Source organism: Trichosurus vulpecula, chromosome 8 (assembly GCF_011100635.1).
Source record: "Trichosurus vulpecula isolate mTriVul1 chromosome 8, mTriVul1.pri, whole genome shotgun sequence".
Taxonomy (NCBI): domain Eukaryota; kingdom Metazoa; phylum Chordata; class Mammalia; order Diprotodontia; family Phalangeridae; genus Trichosurus; species Trichosurus vulpecula.
This window is the reverse complement of record NC_050580.1, coordinates 170,958,734-170,985,102: the sequence shown is the minus strand read 5'-3', so window position 1 is coordinate 170,985,102 and position 26,369 is coordinate 170,958,734. Positions and strand designations below refer to the sequence as shown.

General features: G+C 42.5%; 1 protein-coding gene across 1 annotated transcript in view; it reads right to left on the bottom strand.

Annotated features, from left to right (window-relative positions):
* The window catches only part of SHC4 (SHC adaptor protein 4), a 156,082-nt gene extending 139,233 nt beyond the window's left edge, over positions 1-16,849 (bottom strand). The window contains exon 1 of the mRNA XM_036735874.1: positions 16,268-16,849. Coding sequence (XP_036591769.1) covers positions 16,268-16,834 — 567 coding nt within the window. The 5' untranslated portion in view covers positions 16,835-16,849. The remainder of the gene's footprint in view (positions 1-16,267) is intronic.
* Between the last annotated feature and the right edge of the window lie 9,520 nt (positions 16,850-26,369).

Sequence of the window (26,369 nt, the reverse complement as noted above, 5' to 3'; positions counted from 1 at the left end):
AAGTGCTGCATAGATGCGAGCTATCATTATTCCCCTCTGTAGAAGTCTTCGTCCTTAGACTAGGCGCTAACTAGCTGGTTATTGACTTGGCTAGTGGAATCACTGTCCTTAGCAGGACTTTAGTAAAACTTAGTGCCTAATTAAGAAAAGTAACTGTGGGGGTAGTGGGAAGCATGCTGAACCTTGAGCCAGCCAATCTGGGTTCAAATCCCAACTCCAACACTTAGCTGTGGGACCACAGGCAAGGCACCAAACTTTTCTTAGCCTCAGCTTCCATCTTCAAAAAATGGACATAATAACACATAGGGATAATTCTCTAAAGACTGTAAATTGCAGAGTGGGAGCCAATTTGCTTTGGTTAAAGGGTTACCTTGCTGGGAATTTTTTACACCAGTGAAATAACAGGTCGGGCACAAACACAACCAAAGCCATTTGATCTAGCTACCTCACAGAGTTATTGTGGAGGAAAGCATTTGTAAACCTTAAATCACTATATAAATAAGAGACTGTTAACAGGGAACAAAAAAGAACCTTTTAAAAACTTTATACTGTCTGTTTGTATTTGTACAAAGCTGAAGGGTACCCAGGGATCTGCTAGCAATAAATAAATCACTTAAGGACTATAGTAGACTGAGCGGAGATGTCTGAAATGGATCAGATACCGACTCCTGGCAGAGAAGCATAGAGGCAAATGGACCATGGAGTGTTAGCACCTCAGGCTTGGCAGCCAGGTAGAGTTAGAAAATAGATGACAGGGTAAGAGTTGGAAGGGACCCTAAGAGGCTATTTCATCTACCCCCCTCATCTTACAGATGCAGCAACTGAGGCACAAAGAAGGCAAGCAACTTGTGTAAGGTCACCCAGGTAGTGACAGAGGCAAGATTTGGAATCTCTGATCCCAAAACTCCTGCATCATGATAAACGGCGAGATGTGGGTTCAAATTCTACTTCAAATACTGCCTAGCTGAAAAGCCTTTAACCTCTTTGGGTCTCCGTTTTCCCATCTCTCACAAGGGGACAGTACTAGCACCTGCCTACCCTGTTGTAAGGAGCAAAGGACAGCAAATTTAGATATGACCTAGCCAAACCACTTCATTTTACAGACGAGGTAAGTGAGGCCCAGAAAGGTTGAGGGACTTTCCCAAGGTCACACGGCTGAAGGTAGGTACCTTCATGCTATGGGTTCCTGAATGAAATAATGGGGATTAGAGCACAGCTACAGGGTGAGCTAATACAGTTTGCAAAGCCTGTGACCGTTTATTTTCAAATAAAAGTAGCAGATCAAGATTTGGACGCTGCACTGTTGCCACTGTATCAATCAACTGAGATAAGGCATGCAAAGGACTTTGAAAACAGATGCAGTTACGAAGGGCACCAGGCTGTAACAGGAGAGTGATACTATCGGCTGGTCTTCACTTTCGGTCCTTTAGGGAGATTTTGGGGAGAGACGGAAGGAGAAAGAGAGAATCCCAGATCTGGACTGTCCCTGTTGCAGGGAACATCTCCCACCAATGCAGATTTTCTTAGAATGTCACTTGATGTCGAGATTGAGTTATCTGCTCATGGTTACGCGGCCAGTATGTGTTAGAAGCAGGATTTGAACCCTGGTCCCTCTGACTGCAAAACCTGCCCTCTATCCATTTAGGCCTAAACCTCCCCAAGCCTCTAGTGAGTTGGCAAGAATGAAAGTCTTTAAACACTGTTTCCAAAACACAAAGAAAACAAACAATGGAACAGATCATCCTCTCTTTCTCCCACAGTTCTCCAGATAACTTGCTTCCCTCTCCCAGCTCTCCTCCCTCTCTCTATCAGGGTCAAACTTTTGAAAAGAATCTCAGGCTTCATTCACTGTTATCTAATAAAATCCCTGCTCCATGAGCAACAGGGAGCTTTGCAATCATTTTCCCCCTTGTTGGTCCTCTCCTCAGGTTTTGTGAATTCTCTGAACTACCCAAAGGTGGGTTAGCTACATACCGAGAGACTGCAGCTGGGCACGTTGAGAGCCAGCTGGGAAAACCTGGGCTCAAAACCCAGCTCTGATACCTTCTGGCTCTGTGACCTTCGGTAAATCACCCAGTATTTCAGAGCTCTAGGCAACGCTCTAAGTCTCTGAGTCGTAGAGAAGGGACCACTCTGCCTTAGTAAAGAGAATGTCCTCTCTTGAGACATCCCTATGTTGTTTGTTGTTGCTCAATTGTGGCCAACTCTTCATGACTGCTTTTGGGGGTTTCTTGGCAAAGATGCCGGAGTGGCTTGCCATTTCCTTCTCCAGTTCATTTTACAGATGAGGAAACTGAGGCAAGCAGGCTTAAGTGAATTGCCCAGGGACTGGATTTGAACTCAGGTCTTCCTGACTTCAGGCCCAGAGCTCTATCCACTGTACCACCTAGCTGCCCAGTTTGGTATAGGTTCACACCTATACCAAAAGATGCCATCCTTATCTGTAACCACACCTGACTGCTCAGATCTTCTTTTACACAAAGAAAGGAGTTGAGTAAAAAGTATAAAAGAAACCAAGAAACTAAAAAGTCACTTTCCTAGTCCTTGAAGGAATCACTAATCTCCATATTTGAATCAATATCAACTGAAAAATAAACTACTTTTAAGCCTCTTTGCACCTTAGCATTTGTTGCTAACACTTTTTTAATGGCTTATTTTTCCCCACTATTTTACCTTAAATATTTGTATTGGTCCAAATCTATGATTTCTTCAGCATTTGTAAACTCCCTCCACAGATACAGATCTCTTATAACCTACAGTATTAGAAAGTTGCCTAGGGCACAGAGAGATTATATGACAAGAGGGTCAAGTCCTTGAAGCCTGTGAAATAGGTTCTGCCTGATACTATGATCCACATGGTTCCCTTCTGTAAGAACCAGGATGTGTCAAAAGCAAAACTTGAACCCAGGTTCAAGGAAAACAGTATGGACAATGACCATAACTGTGTAAACTACAAGACTATTAAAGTGAAGCCAAATGCTGAGTAATTTTAATGACCAATCTAGGCCCCAGAGAAAAAGATGAGGAAGCATTTCCTTCCTTTTTGGTAGAGGTGGGGGATTCCAGGTGTAGAATGTTGCCTACACAGTCAAATGTGGTCACTGTGACATTTAGCTTTGCTCACCTTTTTTCTTTATTGCAAGAGAGGAATCATTGCAATGATAACATCTAGAACTGAGTAGATCTTTTTTTAATAAAAGGTATCACAGGATGATAGAGTGAGAGATAGAAGAGACTTCTGAAACCATGCAGTCCAAACTCTTCCTTTTACAGATGAGGAAACAGAAGTCCAGGAGGCTTGCCCAAGGCCACAGGGGTAGCAAGTATCAGAGGTGGGATTCGAACCCAGAACTCTGACTCCAGAGCCAGTGAGTACTCTTTCACTGTATCATTGCATCACTAATCACATAATTTTATAAAGAAAATAAAAGAAGTGGAATCTCAAGCATTCAAAGGACAAGGAGTCGGGAAACTGGGGCTTCATCCTATTCCAACAATTACTTAGGTTACTATCATAAGGTAAAGGGTTTCTCCTCCCTCCTCCAAAAGCTTCCATCTCCTCCTGCACAAATAAGAGATTATAGTTCGGGGCAGCTAGGTGGCGCAGCGAGTACAGCACCAGCTCTGGAGTCAGGAGGACCTGAGTTCAAATGCAGCCTCAGACACTTGACACACTTACTAGCTATGTGACCTTGGGCAAGTCACTTAACCCCAATTGCCCTGCCTTCTCTCCCCCCCCCCCCCCGCAAAAAAACAAAAACAAACAAAAAAAAGAGATTATAATCCCAGGCCTTATCTCAGTCAGGGTTGGGGAAGCTTTGGGATCACCAGCCATGTAAATGCTCATCAGTTAGAGCTGAAGTAGAGATCCATATGTCACTGAACAGAGTAAACTACCTTGGCCTTTGGCAAGTAGTAATAGGCGCAGTGTAATAACCTTGGACTGGAATGGGCCTGCATATGCTGGCTGCTGTTAATGTCCATTAGGTACCAAGGAAATATTACATTTCCAATCTTAAAAAGCAAAGGCTGTTTAAAAAACAACTGCTCTAATAACAAACTTCGGGCTAATTTACTTAATGTTCTCAAGGTGCTCTGAAGAAGGAAAGGGTACTTTGTGGAAATGCAAAATGTTATTAAGTTTCAGGAGGATTGCTGTAAAATGGTTGAATAAAAAAAAATGGAGACTGCTCAGGTGTATTTTGGCTGAGGGGCCCTGGTCCTTGGATCCTTGCAAATCTAATAGAACACATCCTGTTACTGATAAGCAAAAGTTGGGAGAGGAAAAACTCCAGGGTGGGGAGAATATCTAAATTTAAACTGACAACCACAGAGATACACTTTTTGGAGCTGATTCAATTTTATCTTCCCACCCCAGGGCTGGTCTTTGGATAGGGGGCCTGAGCTGGTAGTCAAGAGGCCTGTTTTCTTCTCAATTCGTGTTTCATTCTTCTAGGTTTCCTGGGGAGGTGTGGCTTCTCTTAGACCACCCTTTGCCCGAGTAAAAACGATTTCAAGGACAGGCATAATGATATTCAAATAATACGCTTCAAGCTTTGTGGAGGAAACTTAACGTGACCCCGGTAGAACCTATCATTATTTCTTCGATGAAATGGGGGCTGACCACCAGGAGCCAGTCCTTGGAGCATGTGAAATACAGTCTGCCTGCTACTGACCCACATGGTTGATGCTAAAGGGGCACATTCCATAAGATACCTTTCCCTTTTCTTAATCTTGGTGCTTTCCCTTTGAGATGACTTCTGATTTATCCTGTCTGTATCTTGCTTGTACATATGATGGTTGTATGTTTTCTCCCTCATCAGACTATGAGCTCCTTGAGACCAGGGACTGGGTTTTTTCCTTTCATTGTACCCCTAGTTCTTAGCACAGAGCCTAGCACACAGTAGGAACTTAATTAATACTTATTGACTTGACATGGACTCCTGGGGAGCCTACTTCCCAGAAAAGCAGAATGGAAGTCCACAGTGACTGGTCCCTTAACACGTCAACATCTCAGAAGGTCCAGGAATGTTGACTGATTTCATCCAGATGGCTGCCCTATCCACTAATTCAATTCATGATTCCTCCACAACTTAGTGGGAAATCTTCATTGGCTTGCTGTGGTCAAGACAACGAGCTTCTCCAAACCGAGACTGTTCTTCAGGTGGCCTGTCCTTGTTGGACTCAGCTTTTCCAGCTTGATCAAGCCTTGCCAGAGTGTACTCTCCACTGTCACAGTCTTTGAGAATCCAGGGTTACCTCCATGCCACAAATAAGGAATCAAAGGAGGATTTTAGTGGAGATCTAGCATGATTACATTACAGGAAATCTACATATCCCCTCCTAAGGATATACTCTAAAGAAAATAGATGGAGGGAGCACCTCTGTCCAAGGTTAGGTCAAGTGCCACCTCTCCCGAGAAAACATTCTTCAAAGTTGGTAGTAGTTCCCCAAATCTGAATCATCACTTGGTGTTTATTTTGTCTATATTTTATGTATTTATTCGTAAACATGTTATATTCTCCAAGTATAATGCTTAGAGTCAGCAAAATCTCAGGTTCAAGTCCTGACTTTGACACATATTGGCCATGTGACCATGGACAAGTCATTCAACCTTGTAGTGACTCAGGAGATTCTCTATGAATATAAATTACAAAGAAGTTACTGATCAGTACAGTGTAAAGTAAAGGCATAACATGCTATTATCGTAAACCTTCCAACAATAAGTGCAACTATACCAGGAGTGCACATTTTCTTCCCTTATTCTGGGAGATGCTTGGTAATGTAGGTTGCCCTCTCTTGCTGCTGTTCCTAGCCATCTGCCAGGGCCTGTGCCATTGCTACCAGCCCCTATTCCAGCTGCCATTCCAGACACCAGTTCTACCAGCACCCACACATAAGGAATGACCCGTTTGAACTCTGGCCTACCTACATCCCCTCATCCTGAAGCTCTTGCTGAAGTCATTGTCTTCCCTTGCTGCTCTGCATGAGCACCTTCCTGGCCACTACAGACCATGGCCCTACTGTGTTTTCATGGCAACAGCCAATAGCTACAAAAACCAAGAAGTCTAGAAAGTTCATAGTGGCAACTACTAACACAAGGTGAGATGAGGCTGTCCCTGGCTTAGTATTGATGGTGTCAGTGGAACCACATCAGCATCAGTGGTTAATAATAGCATATTATATAGGATCAGTGGCAGAAGCAAAGGTAAAACTTGGTGTAGTGGAAAGAAAAATGGATTTTGAATTTTATTGCATTAACGCATTTTATTCAAAAAGCAATAAGAAGCCTTTGGTAGTTTTTAAGCAAAGAATTCAAGCATGGTCACAGCTGTGTCTTAGGCTGATTATTTTAGCAATTGAATAAAGAATGGATTGGAGGCTAAAAAAACTGGAGGTTAGACCATTAGGAGGCCCAGGTAAGAATGATGTGGGCCTGAAAGAGATTGGGGACCTTCTGAAGGGGGTGTTGGGGAAAGGGAAGGATTTAAGAGACATTGTAGAGAGAGAGGAACTGACTGCTTATGGAGGGTAAGGAAGAGGTAAGTACCAGGGATGACTCTCAAGGTTAAGACCTGCGAACCTGTCAGGATGAGGATGCCTTCGGGAGATGTAGGGAATAGGAACAGGTGTGGTTTTTAGATGGAAATGACACTCAGTTCCATCTGAGGACGTACAGTTTTGAAAATGCCAGCGAGCTATCCAAGTAGAGACGTCCAATGTGAGAGGACCAGTCGGTAAAGTAGAAGTCTCCCAGGCGAGTAAAAATCATGTTGAAAGAATACTCAATAGGTCAGAGAATTGATGAACAAATTGTGAAATATAATGGAATATTATTATAGCATAAGAAATTACGAATACAAGGAACAGAGTGAAACTTGGGAAGACTTTTAGCAATTGATGTAGCTTGAAGTAAGCAGGACCAAGAAAACAATACACACAACGACCACAATAATGTTAACAAAAAGAACAGTAAAAGCTTCCAAGTCCAAAATAGAGGGGTCGGTCTTAGTGAAGAGGAAAGCCACCTCCTCCTCAGAGACTGTTGTTTCTTGCTTACATAGCCTGCTGAGATCTAGTGTATTCAAATCCAGCACAATTTGGTAAACACGGTATTAAAATTTCAAAGCAAAACTGACTGGATCTTCTTGCATTCTCATTTTAAAGCAATTATTTTCAAAGAGAAGAGGGAAGGGAGGGAATAAGCATTTATATAGCCCCTACTGTGTTCCACGTGCTGGACCAAGCACTTTTCTCAAGTATCATCTCATTTGATCCTCCCAACAACCCTTCGAGGTAGGTGCTATTATTATCCCCATCCTACAGTGGAGGAAACTGAGGCAAACAAAGGTTAAGCGACTTGCCCGGGGACACACAGCTAGATTTGGATTCATGTATTCCTGACTTCAATGCTCTATCCACCGTGCAAACCAGCCATCTCTAAAAACCATTTATTAAGTTTGAGGGTGCTACCATGATCCCCATTTTATATCTGATGAAGCTGAGACACAGGTTGAGTGACTTACATAGGGTCACACAGTTAGGAAGGGTCAGAGGCCAGATTTGAATTTAGCGCTTCCTGACTCTAGGCCCAGAGTTCTGAAGAACCTGTCTCAATATGGAAATATAAGGAAAATGTAAATAGTACTGGTGTCAGGGAGAGAATCATCCCCTGCTTTACGGAATAGACCAACCCCTTTAGATCTGGTTCTCTATGGATGGAATTGTAGGGACCCATCCATAGAAAAGCCAATTCTACATAATAAACCACAAGGAAACCACCATCAAGAGCAAATGAGCAGAACCAAGAGAACGTTGTAAACAGTAACAGCAATATTGTTTTAAGAACAACTCGGAGCAACTAAGTCATTTTGCCTATTACAAATACCCAAATTAACTACAAAGGACATATGAAGAAAGATGCTACATGCATCTAGAGAAAGAACTGAGTAAATAGAAGTATGTATAGAATGATTTTACATATATATACATATGTGTCTGATGGTAACCATCTCTAGGGTGGGGGGTGAGAAGCAAAAAAAAATTTATGTATTTATTATATATCTAAATTTAAAATTAAATTTAAAAAATGTATATATTTATTATATATTTAAAAGGAATAGCAAGTTGTCCATAATAGATAGGCAGCTTCATGCGCAATCATCTTTTTTTTATTATGCTATGTTATACAAATGCTTGTCTTATTCCATAAATTAAAAATTAAATAAATGAATTTTTTTTTAAAAGAAAAAAATAAACCGTGTGGACACTGCCATCCTCTCACTCTCCTAGACTTTCAACCTGGGGGTCGTGCTCTATTCCTCTCTCGTACTTACGCTACATAGTCAGTCTTTTGCCACGTCTTGTCATTTCTACCTTCACAAGACCTCATATACATTCCCTTCTCTCCATTCAAATAACTACCACATTAGTGCAGGCCCTTTTCATCTGGACTCTTACAATATTTTCTAGTGGATCTCAGCCTCCAGTCTCTCCCCACTCCAATCCATCTTCCACTAAGGTACCAAAGTGATTTTTCCTAAAGTGCACGTCTGATCAGTTCATGGCCCTATTCAATAAACTGCAATGGTTCCCTATTACATTCAGGACCAAATATAAAATCCTCTGTTTGGCATTTAAAGTCATTTACAATCCTCCAACCTTCCTACCTTTTTACACTCTCTTCTCCATGTATCTATCCCTTTTCTGTGGCTGTCTCCCATACCTTGAATGCTGTCCTTACCTCCACCTACTGGCTTCATTCAAGACTTGGCTCAAATCCTACCTTCTGCAGGACAATTTTCCCAGTACCCCTCCCCCTAATGCCTTCCCTCTGATGTTGCCTTCCACCTACTCCTGTATTTCAGTATTCTTCTGTAAATCGCCCTCCACATATTTTGAATCTTTGTGGACAGCTGGAGAGAAGCTACCTGTCGTTGGGACAAGATGTTTGATGTGATTGTACCCTCATTTCAAACTCTCCTTCCATAGAACCATTCAAGAAAGTGGCAAGATACCCTGGCCAGGGGTCACTACAATAGTGACCTATTCCCTATTATAAAGGAATCATTCTATTCCTCACTACATCTCTAAGCAAACAGTGAGAAAGCCAACTCAAATGGACTGAGGCCAGTAGCTTCTTCACCCCATGAGCCATTGGTCCAATATCCATAGCCACAACTGGGGTAGTAAAATCCACGCTCTCCATTTAATAAGGGTGATGATATAGGGGTTTCATGCTATCTCTTTGAAGGCACCCTCCCCCCAATTAGGATATGAGCTCCTTGAGGGCATAGGCCATTGGGGGCCTTTCCTTGTATTCCTACGGCTTAGCACAGTGCCTGGCACATAGTAAATGCTAATAATTTTTTTTGACTGGCTGTATTCTTCAACAATTCATTGTTGAATACTTGAAGCAGTGAGGTACAATTGAGTTTGATAATGCCTTTTCAAAAATGGTAGTGGATGGAGAAGCCAACCTGGCAGCTATGTAGGTGCTTTGTAGTTGGGGAGTAATGGGGACAAAAATCTATCCCAGTACTTTAATAGACACATACATTTTACCCTCCACATTCAGATGTATCTCTATGTCCTTATGCTGTAAATAGGCTTAGCCTTGGGCAAAATGTCAAAAAAGATAAAGTCTGGCTTTGGAGTTCTTTCCATCTTCTTCTGTTTCCCTGCCCCCACACTCTTCTTCTTCCTGTCTCATTCTTGTTTTAAGAAAAACTACCATTAAAAAAAATTATGTGTCTTATTCTCAACATTTTAATTGACTAGAAGCAAATTACATAGCCTTCAGGACACCCTCTTGTCTCCTACTTTCCTGTGTTTCTCCTTCTTTTTCCTTTACCCCTTCCTCACATTTTCTCAGACTTTCTACTTCACTTTTCTCTCTCAAACCTCCCATCTACCTTTTTATCACCTTGGAAAGGAGGTGGGGCGGAAGGAGGAAAAAGGAGAGAAAAGGGTCACTTCCATACCACAGTAAGGCATCAGAATCAGACTTTACTGGAAGGTGAGAAGAGTAATTTATCCCCATGTGCTAATGTTAGAAAGTTTTGGTTTAATATCCCTGGGCTTCTGTTTATTCATTTACGTATTTGATTACATTCAACCTACACCTATTGAGTGCTGACTGTATGTAAGACACTGTGTCAGGACTAGGGACAGACACAAAAGATCCAAATGAAAAGGTCCCATGTAATGGAAAGAGCCTGAGGCAAAGAGGCAGGTGATCTCAGTTCAAGCATCAGGTTTAGTGCTCCTGCTGTATCATTTAGACAAGACACTTGGTCAGGGTTTACCTGCTATGCAGGCCGGCCAATATAATAGAGAAGGGCTCAGAAGATGTGACAATTATCACTGATCTTGTAACAAAAGTCATCAGTGCTCAAGTTCTTTAGTGGTTTTAGGTGCCCCAGAACTCAGGCAGTTTGCAGTATAGCCCAGTGTAAAAGATTTCCCCCAGGGATGTAGGCAACTCAAGGATACACCCGCACAGACAAGTAGGAAAAACCTTCTCGGGCAGGGCTGTCCAAAATCTGGCCCTCCGGCTGCATGTGGCAGTGCCTACGAGCATAGAAATTTACATAAATGCTTTAGTAAACGAAGCTGAGCTACCACAGAGCCCTCACTAAAATGGCAAATTAAAATATATTGTCTATTGTTGCAATAAAAACCTAAGGTTGGACAGCCCTGTTCTAGGGAATTAGACCCTACCTCCTCCTGTAAATGCACTGATGTGTCATGAAGAGGTCCCACCTAACTCTCTCCTCTTTCCTTTCAAAGAAATCAGCTCTGCATGCCCAGAATAAAAAAAAGCCAGCTTAGGAATTGGGGGTAGTGAGGTGGTACACAGGACCTGGAGTCAGGAAGACCTGAGTTCAAAAATAGCATCAGACATGTACTAGCTGTGTGACCCTGGACAAGTCACTTCACCCTGTTTGCCTCAGTTTCCTCATCTGTAAAATAAGCTGGAGATGGAAATGGCAAACCACTCTAGTATCTTTGCCAAGAAGATCTGAGATGGAGTCACAAGTTAGACACAACTGAAAAACAACACAACAATGCCCACGTGCTAGGCACTGCGTTAGGCACTAGAACAAAAGATTTCAAAATATCTGGCAGATGTTGCTATTCATTTTCAAAGAATATTAGAACTAGGAGGAGCTACGATTCTAATTCCCACATGCCTAATTCAGTGAGTTCTCACCACGTGTACCAAACTTGATCTTGACCTATTTAGATAAGCAGAATGGTACAGTGGAAAATGTGCTGGATATAGTCAGAAGCCCTGGGTTCAAATTCCAGTTTTGCCATTAACTATCTGCGTGACTTTAGGCAAGTCATTTAACCTTTCTCAGTTTCTTCATTTATAAAACTGAGAGGGCTGAATTATCTAACGGGCCTCCAAGACCCTTTATGCTCTAAATCTAAGGTCACAGGATCCTATGTATAAGTCACTCTGCCAGGTCCTGGGGAGCCAAAGCAAAAAAAAAAAAACCCCAAACTGAAACAATCCCTGCCCCCAAGGGGCCAACATTTTACGCTATAGCTCTCTGAGCATCACTCCCAGATTTATACACATAGCCTTGATCTCTTGTCTGAGACCCAGCCTTGTCTTTCTAACTGCATACATGGCCTCACCATGCAAGCATCGCCACCTCACGCTTCACATCTAAGTACAAACTCATCATCTTCCCCTCGACAATGCACCTCCCTCTCCCTACCAGCTTCTTCCCCAATTTCCTAGTTTCTGCTTTCTAGGTTACAATCCGTGCCATTGTGGCCTTTCCCCACCACCCTCCCTCTTCTCTGTCCTCCTTATATCAATCAGTTGCCAAAGACTGCAGACTGATCTTCCCAGCCGTACCTCCCTCTCTCCTCTCCCATGGCTACCACTTGAATCAGAATCTCAACATTTTAATTGACTAGGAGCAAATTACATAGCCTTCAGGACACCCTCTTGTCTCCCACTTTCCTGTGTTTTTTTCTTTTTCCTTTACCCCCTACCCCACATTTTCTCAGACTTTCTACTTCACCTCTCCCATGGCTACCACTTGAATCAGAATCACAGAGCTGGGAGGGACCTCGGATAGGAAGTCTAACGGAGCAGGAATTCCCATTCACCCTCTCAAGCAAGAGAGTACAGCTTCTGTCTGAAGATCTCCAGTGACATGGAACTCATTACATGCTGAAGCAGCCCATTCATTCCACTTCTGGACAGCCCTAATTTTTCAGAAATTTTTCCTCTTATCCAGCCAAAATCTGCCTCAGTAACAGTCACCTACTTCTGTCCCCCAAGCAAATAAGAATGAGGCAAGTCCCTGTTTTCTTCTGCCACATGATCATTCTTTAAATACCCAAGGATGACTATTTTGTTGCCCCTAGGTCTTCTTTTGTCCAGGCTAAACTTTTCCAGTCCCTTCAAATGATTCTCATATGGCTCACTCATTCATCCTAGCCATCTCCTCTTCTTTCACCACAAGGAATTACTAAAAAAGCCTCTTTCTTATCTTTCTTCTCCATTCCATCCCACACATAACTACCAGACTAATCCTCCCAAAACAACACTATCCCCAATGGTTCCTCCTGTGCTTATGAATTAAATTTATTTCAACAAAAACTGACTACTGTGTGCAAAGTGGAGAGGCAGCTTGTTATAGCGGATAGAGAGCCATCTTTATGGCTACGAAGACCCAGGTTTGAGTCTTATCTCTACCATGAGCTAGCTACATGACCTTGGATAACTCACTTATGAAATGAATATTGCTTTCTGCAACAGTGGTGCCTCCAGGAAACTCTCAGATATTTGTGAGTTCCAGACAAGATGCCAGTCTGCAATGGGAGAAGGAGTTACCATACAGAATTACCTTTGCTGATGAAATCACAGGTTTGTCTCTCTCTTCTCCCCATAAACACACTCAGAAACACATACACGTATTTATATACAAATATGTCTATACAATATATTCATATGGGCAAATACACACACATACATGCAAAACACTATGCTAGACACTGGCAACATAAAGACCTGATGAAAATATAACAGTCCTTGTTTTGAAGAAGTTTACATTCTATTGGGAGGGGTGGGGGGATAAAACATGTTACACAGACTAGTAAATGTACAGGATACAAGAAGTAATTTCAAGAAGGACCAGTGATAACTGGTGATTGGGAGGGGCAGCTAGGTGGTGCAATGTATAGAGCACCGGGCTTAGAATCAAGAAGACTCATCTTAATGAGTTCAAATCTGGCCTCAGACACTTACTAGCTGCGTGACCCTGGGCAAGTCGCATAATCTTGCTTGCCTCAGTTTCTTCCTCTGTAAAATGAGCTGGGGAAAGAAATGTCAAACCACTCTAGTATCTTTGACAAGAAAATCCCAAATGGGGTCAGGAAGAGTCAGACACAACTGAAAGGAGTGAACAACACTGGTGATCGGGATCAGGAAAGGCTGTGCATGTAGGAGGTACCTGAGCTCTGCTTTAAAGAAAGCTAGGGATTGGGTAGGGGGAGAGGGGAGCATTCCAAAAATGGGGGACCATCTATGCAAAGGAAGGAAGGAGATGAAATGTCACATGGGCAGAGAAGAAAAATAAATATTTGCATAACTGATTCTTATGTGCCTGGTACTTTTACAAATATTATCTCTTCTGCTCGTTACAACAACCTTAGGAGGCAGGTGACATTATAATCCCCATGTTAAGGTTGAGAAAACTACAGAGGTTAAGTGACTTCCTCAGGGTCACACAACTAGTAAGCGTCCGAGGTCACATTTGAACTCATATCTTCCTGACTCCAGGCCCTGCGCTCTATCTACCATTCTACCTACTTGCCTAGGTAGGGAACAGCTAGGAGACCAATTAGACTGAATCAGAGTGCTAGAAGGGGAATGATATGAAACAAGACAAGAAAAGTAGCTAGGACCTTCCTTTAATATAGAGAGCGCTAAAGGCTAGTCTGAGGTTTTTGTATTTTATCATAGAGGCAAATAGGAAGCCAGCGAATATTTCAGGAACTTTTTTTTTAAAGGACCTATCATAGCTTCCTTTTAAATACTGGATGAAATCCCAACTCCTAATTTTAGCGTTCAGGCACCTTCACCATCGGACACCTATTCAACTTAAATCTTCCACCACTACCCAACGGTCTGGTCCCAGTCTCACTGTCTTCCATGGACACCACAGTCATTCCTGTCTCTGTGTTTTTGTTGGTGTTGTTTCATGTAACTGGAAAGTCCTACTTCCTGCTGATCTAGGTCCAAAGCTTTTAAGAATGAGATCAAAACTTACTTCTTCCTGGAAGCCTTCCCTGACTATCCCTAGGCTACAACAATCTTTCCCTAAATACATATACATATAGTATACAACAGAGGTGTCATACTTGGCCTGAACCAGACTGAAATGTATTCGGGAAATGTTTAATAAAATAAGCAAAAATACAATACAACATAGATAATGCTAATTTGTGGTTTCCTAAATCAATATGCAATTTGTAGGGATCTGTTTCTATTTGAGTTTGATAGCACTAATACAGAACATTCACAGCTATGATTACCTAGTGATTAAAAATTGTTCTTTAATTATTTTAGACACATCAATGTATAGTGTGTGTATATGAATATGCAAGTACAACTATGTGAAGCAATGTGACATAGTGGATAGAGAGTTGGCCTTGGTGTCAGAAAGAGCTGAGTTCAAGACCCGCCTTTAACAAATACTGATGGCGTAACCTGGGACAAGTCATTCAATGCCCAGAGGCAACTCTCTAAGACTTCAAGTTTCAGAGCAGGTGATCTTTGCATTAGTCATGAGTTTCACTCTTAGCAATGAAATTATATATGTGTGTGTGCGTGTGTGTGTATATTCACATGTGTGTGTTCGCCTTTTCTCACTAATTCGATGAATTCTTTTAAGGCAGGCACCTAAAAATATCTCCCATCCCCTACCCCCAGGAGGCCTCAGCATAACTGGGCACTTGACAGGTGTTTAGCAAACACCTGTTGAGCACTAAATGCCTTTTTTTTTTTAAAGCAGACTAAAATTCCGACCACACCTTTTTTGTCCTCACTTCTCCCTTCCTCCCCTTTTATCTATGGTGCAATAATCAGTATTCACCTACCCACAGTGGGGTGGGTCAAAAAAACATTGGACTGGAGTCCTAGGTCTTTGGCTTCATAGATATGGGATCTTAGAATAATCATTCCACCTCTCGGAGACTCAGTTTCCTTATCCATAAAATGGGGATAATGATTTTGTCCTGCCTAACTCACAAGCAGTCAGTCAATCAACAAGCATTTATTAAGTGCCTACTGTGTGCCAGGCACAGTTCTAAGTACTTGCTTGTAATGATTTTGTAGTGAAGCTCAAATAAAATGGCAGGGGAAAATATTTTACCAAGAAGTAAATTACAAGAAGGAAGCTTGGACACCATCTAATTCACCTCCCTCATTTTATAAGCAAGGAAGCTGAGACCCAGAGAGGTTTGAAATGACTTGAACAGACACACAGGTTGTGTATGTACCTAGATTTCAGGCCAGGTATTTTGACACCAGATTTCATGTCCTTTCTACTATGCTACTAAATGTGAGCTATTCTATCTCTATATCATTTACAGTAGTACCTTGCACACAGTAGGTGTTTAATAAATGCTGATGGGATTAGAAATCATGGTAAGTGCTTAAAAGATGCCCATTGGATTGGATTGGATTCTTGGATTGGAGATTACTGAGTATTTTCTGATAGCACTATGGAATCAAACAGAATCCAATGGACATCCCTGTAGTTGCTCCTAAGAAGCAGTACCTTCTCTTGCCCAAGGTCCTCAATGGTCGTCATTGAATTGGAATTGGAATTGAAAGGTGCTCTGACCTGAGAACATGTCCCTTCAAGTGTATATTAGGAAAGTTCCAGAATCCTGAACTCCACCTCTTTCCACCCCTTAATTGCCCAAACACATAATATCATTTTTCAGGTGTACTCATTACATTGCCTGTTTCGTATTTCTAAGCTCACATGATGTTCAGCTCCTCACAGCAGAGCCAGAGGTTGCAAAAATAATCATAGATTAGACTTTAGAGCTGGAAAGAACCTTAGGCATTATCTAGTCCAACTTCCCTCACTTTACCGATGAGGGAAACTGAGGCCCAGAGAAGCTACATAAGTTGTCTAAGGTGGCCCACAGAGCTACTGGCAGTTCCGGAAGACCCCTTTCTCAATCAGTTCTTAGGAGTAAAAAACACTGAGGGAAATAGACTTACCCTTACACAGTAGTTCATGCCTGTCCCCAAAAGGTGCTGGCGAGAGGACCCATCCTGACTGCCCAAAGAAGGTGGTGCCTCGGAGGAGGGCAGAATGCAGCTATCCTGAGCCTCTACCTCCAGCTGGGGAGATGAAGCAGATGTGGCCCGGGAGAGGCTGGCTTCTGGCGAAGTTGGACTGCTTGGAGCTGCCCCCCGGCTCTCCAAGAGTTTGAGCTTGGGCACCTCTCTGGTCCCCAGGCAGAAGTTTTTCAGTCCCAGGAGGTTTGCTGGATTGGCCAGTCTGAGGCTTGCCATTCGGGGCATCAAAGTGCACAGTGGGGTGGGGTTATCCTGAGCCGCCAAGGTGACATCTTCCCCAGGCAGGTGAACTGGCAGGGGAGAAGAAGGAGAAGTCTGAGGTACACCTTTGACATTGACTGAACCTCCAGAAGACCCTTCATCTAAGGAAGTGATGGGCTCATTCCGAAAACGGCTATACTTGGCCCTGTGCAGCATCCCGGGGTGCCCGAAGAGTCCTACATACAGTACGTGTCCACTGAGATTCTCCGGACTGCGTCCTCTCATAGCCTTGGCAGGACTGAAACAGGATACTGTTGCATAAATTGGCTTCCCCGTCTGGCAGATAAATGATATGGAAATTAAATGCTTCAACACACCATACAATTCAGAGAAAGAAACCTCTCTGATATTCTCTCCCTCTCTCTCTCCCTCCCTCTCTCTCTCTCTCTCTCTCTCTCTCTCTCTCTCTCTCTCTCTCTCTCTCTCCTTTCAGACTCTCTCCTAAGCATGGAGTTGTGCTCAGGGTGCCTAGATCATCTCATTAATCCTAGGAGGTAATAGCTGATGCAGAAACCGGGTCCCTATCACTGATTTCAGGCAGAGTGCTGCTGTACCTCCCTGCATTGGCTCCTGCAATAGAATCCAGGCACCTAAACTGTTCTGAGCTTAGGCTTCTTGCCGCTGTTATCAGCTCTCTGAGAAAGCCTTAATGGTGGATCCCAGACTGCGGTGAAAGCACACACACACACACACACACACACACACACACACACACACACAGCCTTCCACACAAAGCCGTGCAAATCTGTCAGCTCGTCAGCCCCTCAACATTTCTAGCCCACTGAAATATTTACTCCCCCCTTCTCGGTCTCTGCACTTTGAAACCCTCCTTGTACAGCTCCCTAAGGGGAAAAAAATGAATTGCAGGGTAACCCTTTCATATCCTTTATTTCTTCCAATAATTTTTTTTAATAAAAAATTAAAGCATATGAACAAAAGTCACTTTGTGCTGAATCAATCTGATCTGATCCCTGGCTTCTCATCCTGCAAGTCCTTCAGCCCAGCAATCCAGGAAAAACTCCTGTGATGCTCAACATTCTTTCCGAGACTTAAGATCCAGCTGTGTTACTCTAAATCCTCACACAGACTCATCAGCGTTCAGGAGACTGCTGCTTCGCCTCCCTTGGTCTCGTACTTATCTTCCTTCAGGATCCAGCTCACAGAGGAACGCTGAGATATTAAAAATGATATGGAGAGTATTGCAATTTTTATGAATGAACTTTCCTGAATGAATTTCTCCCTGTGTGCAAGCTAATAAATCTGTGAATGAAGCTGAGAATAGCTGTAATTGACTGACAGTCCCAGGGGTGTTGGGTTTTCATCCAATCAGAAGACAGCTTGATGACTCATGCACCATAAATATACTAAACTAGTAGCCATGAGAAATAAAGCTTGGGGGGTGGGGGGGTGGAGTAGAGGGGAGGGAGAGAATAGAGGAGAGACAGCTTTTATTTTGTGTTATTGATGAGTGAGCAAAGGAAACAAAATCTTCCTTATCTATAAATCATCAGCAAGCGTAGAGGACGGCAGGTTGAAAGAATCCTTTTTCAGAATTGTCTCCATAGCTGGGAATGCTAACCGGGAGAGCTAAAAATTAAATCCATTGTTCCACGGGTATTAGGACATATGGTACAACTCCTGGGGGAAGCTCTGATGCATCTTTCTTAAAACCATAGTTCTTTTTTTATTGATTGTTGGTTCAATCTCCAGTCTGGTGCGACTTCCTGTACCTATCAAATTCACTCTGAAGACAGGATGAATGCTGCAAGCCCACAGGAAGCCAGGAACTGAGCAGGCAAAGGAAGATGCAGTTCCTCTTAGGAGTAAGGAGGAGGAAATCACTTAGAAGAGGCAAGACAATCTCTTCTGAAGGCTTGATTTCACAGAGCACCCAGCAGGGGCTGATTCAGGCAGGACCTGTGACCCCATATCATGCTTCCTGCACTGTGCACATCAATTTTCTCCATTAGGTCAAGAGGCTGGGTTTTTTTTTTCTTTCCCTCCTTTGAGGAAAATGAGGAAAGATATAGGACATTGAAAAACCCAAGTACATAATCAAACAAAATCTCTCTGTAGTTTGAGATGATGTCTTCTTCGCATTTAAACTCTTCACTGTTGATGGTGGCCCAACTGTCTTAAGATCTGGACATTAAAGGATATTCTATGACAGGCAGGTAAACCTTTTTCTCCTGCTTCCTCTTACAGTGGTACAGGCTGCAAAACCTGTTTAGATTTCCCTTTCCTAATCTAGGAAAGCCCTTCCTGTATTATAATAATCTTCCCCTACCCCCAACTTTTTCAAATCTCATTTTTCCCTGAACTCACTCTCATTTAGCCTTGAGGCAAAGTTGGGAGTAGGAGGTGGAGGGGAGAGCGAGCCACTGTGAGATTTTTACAGAATCTCAACTTTGAAAAAGGGCCTCACAGATCATATTGACCAAATGGTACCTAAACAGGAAATCTCCTCGATAGCACCCCCAACAAATAGCATTGCAGCCTTTACCCAAAGACATCTAGTGAGGGGGAATCCATTACCTCTAAGGCAGCCCCCTCTGCTTCGGGACAGTTCTGATGGTGAGGAAGGTTTTCCTTTAGCATAGATTTGGTCACATCGCTATTAAAGAGACTCGGTTATCCTCAATGGCTCCTGTTGTATCTTGGATCAGATATAAACACTAGCTTGTAAAGCCCTTCAGGACCTTGTCCCAGCCTATGTCTCCAGCCTTACTGTGTACTACTCCCTTTCATGCAGTCCATGGACCAGAAAATTTGTCCTTCTCTCTGTTCCTCACAGGACCCTCCAATTCCCCATATCTTGGAAATGACCACCCCCTTGCCCTGGACTTCAGAGTCAGGAACACTTAGGTTCTTATCTTGTCTTAGGTAACTTACTAACTTGGGCAAGTCACGAAGCTCTCTGGGCTGTCAGTTTCCTAATCTATAAAGTAAGGAGGAAGGCCTTGATGACCTTGAAGATCCCTTCTACCTCTAGCTCTATGACTCCTCCTTATCTGTGCCTCACATAAGAGAAAACCTTCCCCTTCCTTCAAGAAAAGTCTCAAGCACCACCTTCTAAACAAAGGATTTCCTGGTCCCTTGAGTATCCGTGCCTACGTTACATTTTACTAGTTTGTATAGTAGATAGAGCACCAGGGCCTGGAGTCAGGAAGACTCATCTTCCTGAGTTCAAATCCAGCCTTAGACACTTAGTAGCTGTGTGACCCTGGGCAAGTCACTTAACCTTGTCTGCCTCAGTTTCCCTATTTGGAAAGATGAGCTGAAGAAGGAAATGGCAAACCACTCCAGTAATATTGCCAAAAAAAAAAAACCCTAAATGGGGTCACAGAGAGTCAGGCACAGCTGAAAAACAACTAAACAGTAACAACAACATTCTCTGTATATGTCTGTATGAATACTTTGACTCCCTTGATGGAATGTAAGCTTTGTAAACGAGTGGCTAGATGGCGCAGTGGATAGACCACTGGGCTTGGAATCAGGAAAACTAATCTCCTGGAATTTAAATTCTGCCTCAGACACCTACTATTTTTATTGACCCTGGGCAAGTCACTTAACCCTGTCTGACTCAGTTTCCTTATCTAAGCTGAAGAAGGAAATGGCAAACCACTTCAGTATCTCTGCCAAGACAACCACCCCAAAAATGGGGTCATGAAGAGTCAGACATGACTGAAACGACCCGATGACGACAACAACAAGCTTCATAAGGGCAGGGGAAATATTATTTCTGTATGTGCATCCTCAAGGTCAAGCACAGTGCCCGGCAGAAGGCAGGATATTAATAAATGTTCGTTGATTGATTGACTGATCACATGGAGCTAAATCCGTCTCTCGACGGCTTTTACCCATTGCTGCTGGATCTGTCCCCTGCAGCTAAACAGAACAAGTCTAATTTATCTTCAAATACTCAAAGGCAGCTATCATGTCCTCATTAATCTTTCTATGGGATGGTATCCAATCCTTTTGCCAACCTGGCCCCTTTCAGGAGATGCTCTCTGGTTGTCAATGTCCTTTCCGTGGAACCTAGAACTGAACAGATCTGATGTGGCTGGGATACAGTCCATGCTAGAACTGTCGCCACTCTTCTTCTGGACATTATGGAGATTATTAATTCAGCTGAAGATCATATTACTTTTTTGGCTGCTATGCCGACTGAACTTGCAGCCTTTTTTACATGGACAATCATCTAGCCATATTTTATCCATCCTGTATCTGTGCAGCAGACTTTTCTTTAAAAGCATAGGACTTTTATCTTTATTTCTATTACATTTTAATAGGTTTGGCACTTTTTTCTGATTGGTGGAAATTTTTTTGGATCCCACTTACATGCTAATTATTTGATGTATAATTCAATTTGGGTTGAATTCTATCAACCACCATTTCAGGAAGAGACCCAGTCATGTTTCATCTCATTCACTTCTCAGCTCCCCAGTTCACTCCCAGGACCTCTTTACGTCCTCACCAAACACCCCCCCCTTTGGAGAAGCTTCCACCCTGAGGCCTGTTCTTCTGGCAAGCTCTATCCATCCTCAAGACCATCCTTTCAGGAAGGACCCCAATTATGTATCACCCCACTCACTCTCCAGACTTCTTTTCCTCCTCCTCACCAACTATCTTGTCCCCTTGAGTATATTCTTCTCCCTTTCCTTCTCTTTTTTATATTTTGTCTTCCTTCATTAGAATATAAACTACTTAAGGGTAGGAACTATCTTGTTTGTATTTGTATACCCAATGCTTAGCACAGCAACTGACATCTAGAGAATATTCAATAAACTATCTATCTATCTAGTCATCCTTTGTGTTACCTCTCCTTTCCAGTTTCTGTCATTTGCAAATCTGATAAGCATGTCATCTATGTCTTTACTTAGATAATCGATAAAAATAATGAATAGCACTGATTCCTGGGGCACTCCGCAAGAGACCTCCTTCCAACATGCAGGACAACAAAAATGACTACCCTTTCAGTCCTATCATTTAGCTAGTTGTGAATTTACTTATCTGTGTCATCATATAACCCAGATTTCTATATCTTGTACAGCACAGGTGACAAATATGTGACCCATGGGCCACCTGCAGCCCACAATACCCCTGAGTGCAGCTAGTAGCAGATTAAAATGTAACCGGGAAATATTTAGCAAGATAAATAAAAATACAATAAAACATAGATAATATTAATATGTGTTTTTCTAAGTCAATATATGCAGCTCACTGGGATCCTTATGTATGGTTTGGTGGCCCCCAATTCCATTTGAATTTGACACCACTGTTGTTACAGCGTGAAATATTTTGTTAAATGCTTTGATAAAATATAGTTATGCTATATCTATGGCATTCCCATGATGCATTAGTATGGAAACTCTGCCAAAAAATCCAATTAAGTTCATGTTCTATAATTTGTTTCTCATGGATCTACACTGACTCATCGTGGTCACTACTTCCTTTTCTAAGTGCTCATAAACCATCCTTTTAATAATATATTTAGAATTTTGTGAAGAATTGAAGTCAGTCTTATTGGGGTACATAACCCTATTTTTTAACTTCAGATTCCTCCTTCTGAAGAAACCCAGAAGGTCTAAAGGGCAGCCAAGGCTGAGAAAAAATATGAAATAGGCAGCTTGATCTTTGGCAGCCTTTCTTTCTTTTTGCCACTAACCTCTCCCTACCACCGATCAAACCTGCCTTCCACCCCCAACTCCATTTCAGTGCTTCCTCTTCTTAAGCCTCCCTCTTCTTTGTCTGGGCACTCTCAGTCCTCATTCCCTATTAAAACTTAACCTGGTTTCCTTCTCATCTGCTCAGGTTTAAATTACAAAGGTGAAAGTTAAAGTTTCTGTGCCTTAGTTTCCTCATCCAAAAGATCTAAGGTCCTTTCAGCTCTAAATCTACGATCTTAAGAACCTAATCTGATATGCTCTCTGATGCTAAGGGGAAAAGGCTAGAGGAGACTCCTACAGTGTCACCATTTATGTCCCAGGCAGCTAGGTGTTGCAGTGGATAGAGAGTCAAGAAGATTCATCTTCCTGAGTTCAAACCTGGCCTCAGATACTTACTAACTGTGTAATCCTAGGCACGTCATTTAACCCTGTTTGCCTCAGTTTCCTCATCTGTAAAATGAGCTGGAGAAGGAAATGGCAAACCTCTCCAGTATCTTTGCCAAGAAAACTCCAAATGGGATCACAAAGAGTCTGACATGACTGAACAACAAGAATATAAATGCATTTTAATAGTTAACTTCTCTAGAAAATGACATTACTTAAGAATGACTCAGAGTGAATTTCAGGCCAATAAAAAGAGGTATGGTACCATAATAGGTTAGATCAGGGAGATTTTTGTTTTGATCAGGTAGGCCTTTGCAACACCCCTTGAATCGCATTGTAGAGGGCAATCTCAATCCAGCCGGAGCCATTCTTTTAAATCTTTCATGATGTGACTCATAAGATAACAGATTTAGAGTTAAAATGGATCTTAGAGACCTGGTAGGGAAGCCCTGAGAAGCCAGGATACACAGAACTTGAGCCGAGGCGGAGCTTTGGACTTGGAGCTTGTTGGGACCATGCTATATAGGAACTGAGCTAAACTAAGCAGTGAACCTAATCCTCTCCCTCTCTAGAGACTGAGTTGGTATAAGGGGGATTATACCACACGTGTCGGAGTAGGGGCAATGTTTGTGTATTTGTTCTTATAAATCATCCTCTGTACAAGCTAATCATATTGTTAAGTGGTTAATTGGAACTGGGGTGCAGGGGACCCCTAGGAATTTGGGAGAAGGAAGGAAATGAGCATTTATTAAGCACCTACTATGTTCCAGGCACTGAGCTACGTGTTTTACAACTATCACCTCATCTGATCCTCAGGACAACTCTGTGAGGTAGATGCCAGTATCATTTCCATCTTTACAGTTGAGGAAACTGAGACAGACAGGTTGAGACTTACTGAGGGTCCTGAAACTAGGAAGTATCTGAGGCTGGATTTGAACTAGGTCTTCCTGACTCCAGGCTCAGCATTCTATCAACCACCTAACTGTGCCTCACTATTGGAGGGGATGGAACACCAACACTGGGGATGGAGCCAATGGCAAAGACTAGATATACCCAAACCACCTTAAGGGTACACGAAAACCTTGGGGGATGGTAAAATGTAACACATCTGGCTTTCTTCAGGCAGTGGGAGCCAGAGTGATCACTGTCACATGAGGAATCCAGAGAAACTTTGAAAGTCTTATGAACTGATACAGACTGAAGAGAGCGACTGAACTAAGAGAATAATATTAATAATGACCACAATAGCATAAAAGAAAACTACACAGTCCCAGAACTGAGACAAATGCAATGACCTATCTTGAGTCCAAAGGACTAATAATGAAATATATTTCCTTCCTCTTGAATGAAAGATGGTATACTATAGATGAAGAAGGCAACATGTTTTGTCAGTCATGTTTGATTGTTTTTCTTAACTGTAGTTCTTTATTAGAAGGGAGGAATCCATGGGAGGGGGATACTCTAAAGTGCTAGAGACAAAAACAAACAAGAGTCAAAAAAGAAGTCTCCAGAAAAATGTTTTCTCTAGGGTAGTCTGCCCCAGCCTTTTATGAGAGAGGGTAGAAGAAATGCAAAACTTAAAACAAATATAGCCTGGCCTCGTGGGAAATACCAACGGTGACAGCTAGGATATGTTTCAAACATCTCTAACTTAAAAGAATTAGGTAAAAACTACTATCAAGTATCTGGTTTCAAAATTCAGTGTGTTCCTACTCTAGGGAGTGCATGGACATTGAATCCTGTGGGGGGATGGCTAAGGATTGGTTTTTCCCCATAATTCTGAGACTAGATCAGGATTTTCTTTCCAAGTCCAGTCACAGGATATCAGAATGACTTAGGACCCTGAATGGAAACTATGCCCAGCAGTTGGGAGTTTCTAGGAGATTCTAGGAGAGTTAGCAAGTCAATGCTGAGTCTAAACTCATTGATCAAAGTGAAGCCTGAAGACGACAGGCAGAGAATAAGCATTTATTAAGCACTTACTGTGTGCCAGGTACTGTGCTAAGCACTGGGGTGTCCACCTGATTTGCTCCAAGATGCTGTAGCATGCACAACAGAAACACCCTAGTAAGCCATTCCAGCAGACAGACTAAACCAGATTGAGGGAAACGGACAGACCCCCAAACCTGTCAGTGAGTTATAGGGGATGTCTAGCTCAAGCCTGAGAAGACCTTCCTAAGCAGAACAGGTAGGTGAGAATAATTTGTTCCAACAGCTATGAAGATAGCTGAAACAGGCACTGTGTAGAGCTGAGAGCTTGGTGAGACATCAAAGATTTGAAGGTCATCCACTGCATCCCAGGCCATCACCAGTCTTCCTGACTTCTATCTGGCCACTGGACTTTGATGATTCTGGAAGAGAGAGTGAGGTCTGATGATTTTGTGCAGCCCTACCTCACTTAAAGCCAATTTGCACACGAGTCAAGACATCATCCCAAAATGTCACTGGTCCTCTTCAAAACAAAGGACAAACAGCAATTCAATCTACTCGTTTTATAGCTGAGAAAACTGAGGCACAGAGAGGTTCATTTAGTTGTCCACGATTGTACTGGTCATAAGTGGCAGAGTGGGGGTTTTGAACTCCAGTACCTGTACACTAAATCTCAAACTCTTTACACTATACCACACTGCCCCCTAGTGGAATCGCACAAGAAATACTGTCGGGGTAGAAGAAGCAGGATTTGATAACAAACAGCACAAATGTTACAGGATAAGGACAATTTTTTTTTTTTAATTTAAAACTCAGGTTTTGAACATGGTGTGAATGACAAAAAATAGTAAAGTTGGGAGGAGGAACATATTTATGAGAAAAGATAATAAGCTCAGTTAGGGACATATTCAGCTTGAAAGGAAACGAGTGGGGCAATTAGGTGGCACGGTGGATAGGGCACCAGCCCTGGAGACAGGAGGATCCGAGTTCAAATCCAGTTTCAGACACTAGGTGTGTGACTTTGGGCAAGTCCCTTAACCTCAACTGCCTCAAAAAAAAAAAAAGGAAGAAAAGGAAAAAAAGGAGACAGAGTGGTCTGATTTAGAGTCAGGAGAAATGGGTTCAAGGCCCAGATCGACTCACTTGGCCTGTGTAACCTTAAACAAGTTATTTAACCTCTCTGACCCTCAGTTTCCTCGTTTGTAAAATGGAAAAGGAATAAGTTGTATTAGGAAGATATTCCTAGAAAAGAGAATGAAGTTGATGTGGCAGTTGGAACTTTGGTCATTTCGGATGTGACGATGTGTCCCAGCAGCATTGCTACCCAGGACCGAAGAGCTAAAAGCAACTCCCAAGGTGTGGAGAAGGCACCTCAAACAGTGCTGCTGGCTGCTGGATTTGTAGTATTTTTCTATCTATCACGCTATTCATGCTGGAAGATATGAAGCCCCTTTTGGGTAACATTAACTTTTGTTAAAACAAACTAAAGGATACCCTAAAATCCAACCCCCCCCCAAAATGGACTATGGCCTTAAAGGTCCCTTTGTAGCTTCAAATCTATGATCCTATGACCCTCTCTGGGCCTCAGTTTCTCATGTGTAAGGTGAGGAGTTTGGACCAGATGGTTTCTACGATCCCTTTCAACTCTAAATCTATGATCTCTATAAAGTATGGATAGAAAACCTAGGCAGAAATATCCTATAGGCAAAAGGAGATACATGTGTAGGTGCCCATCCAGGTAAGAGATGAGGGCTGGAGATTTGAGTGGCCACCATATA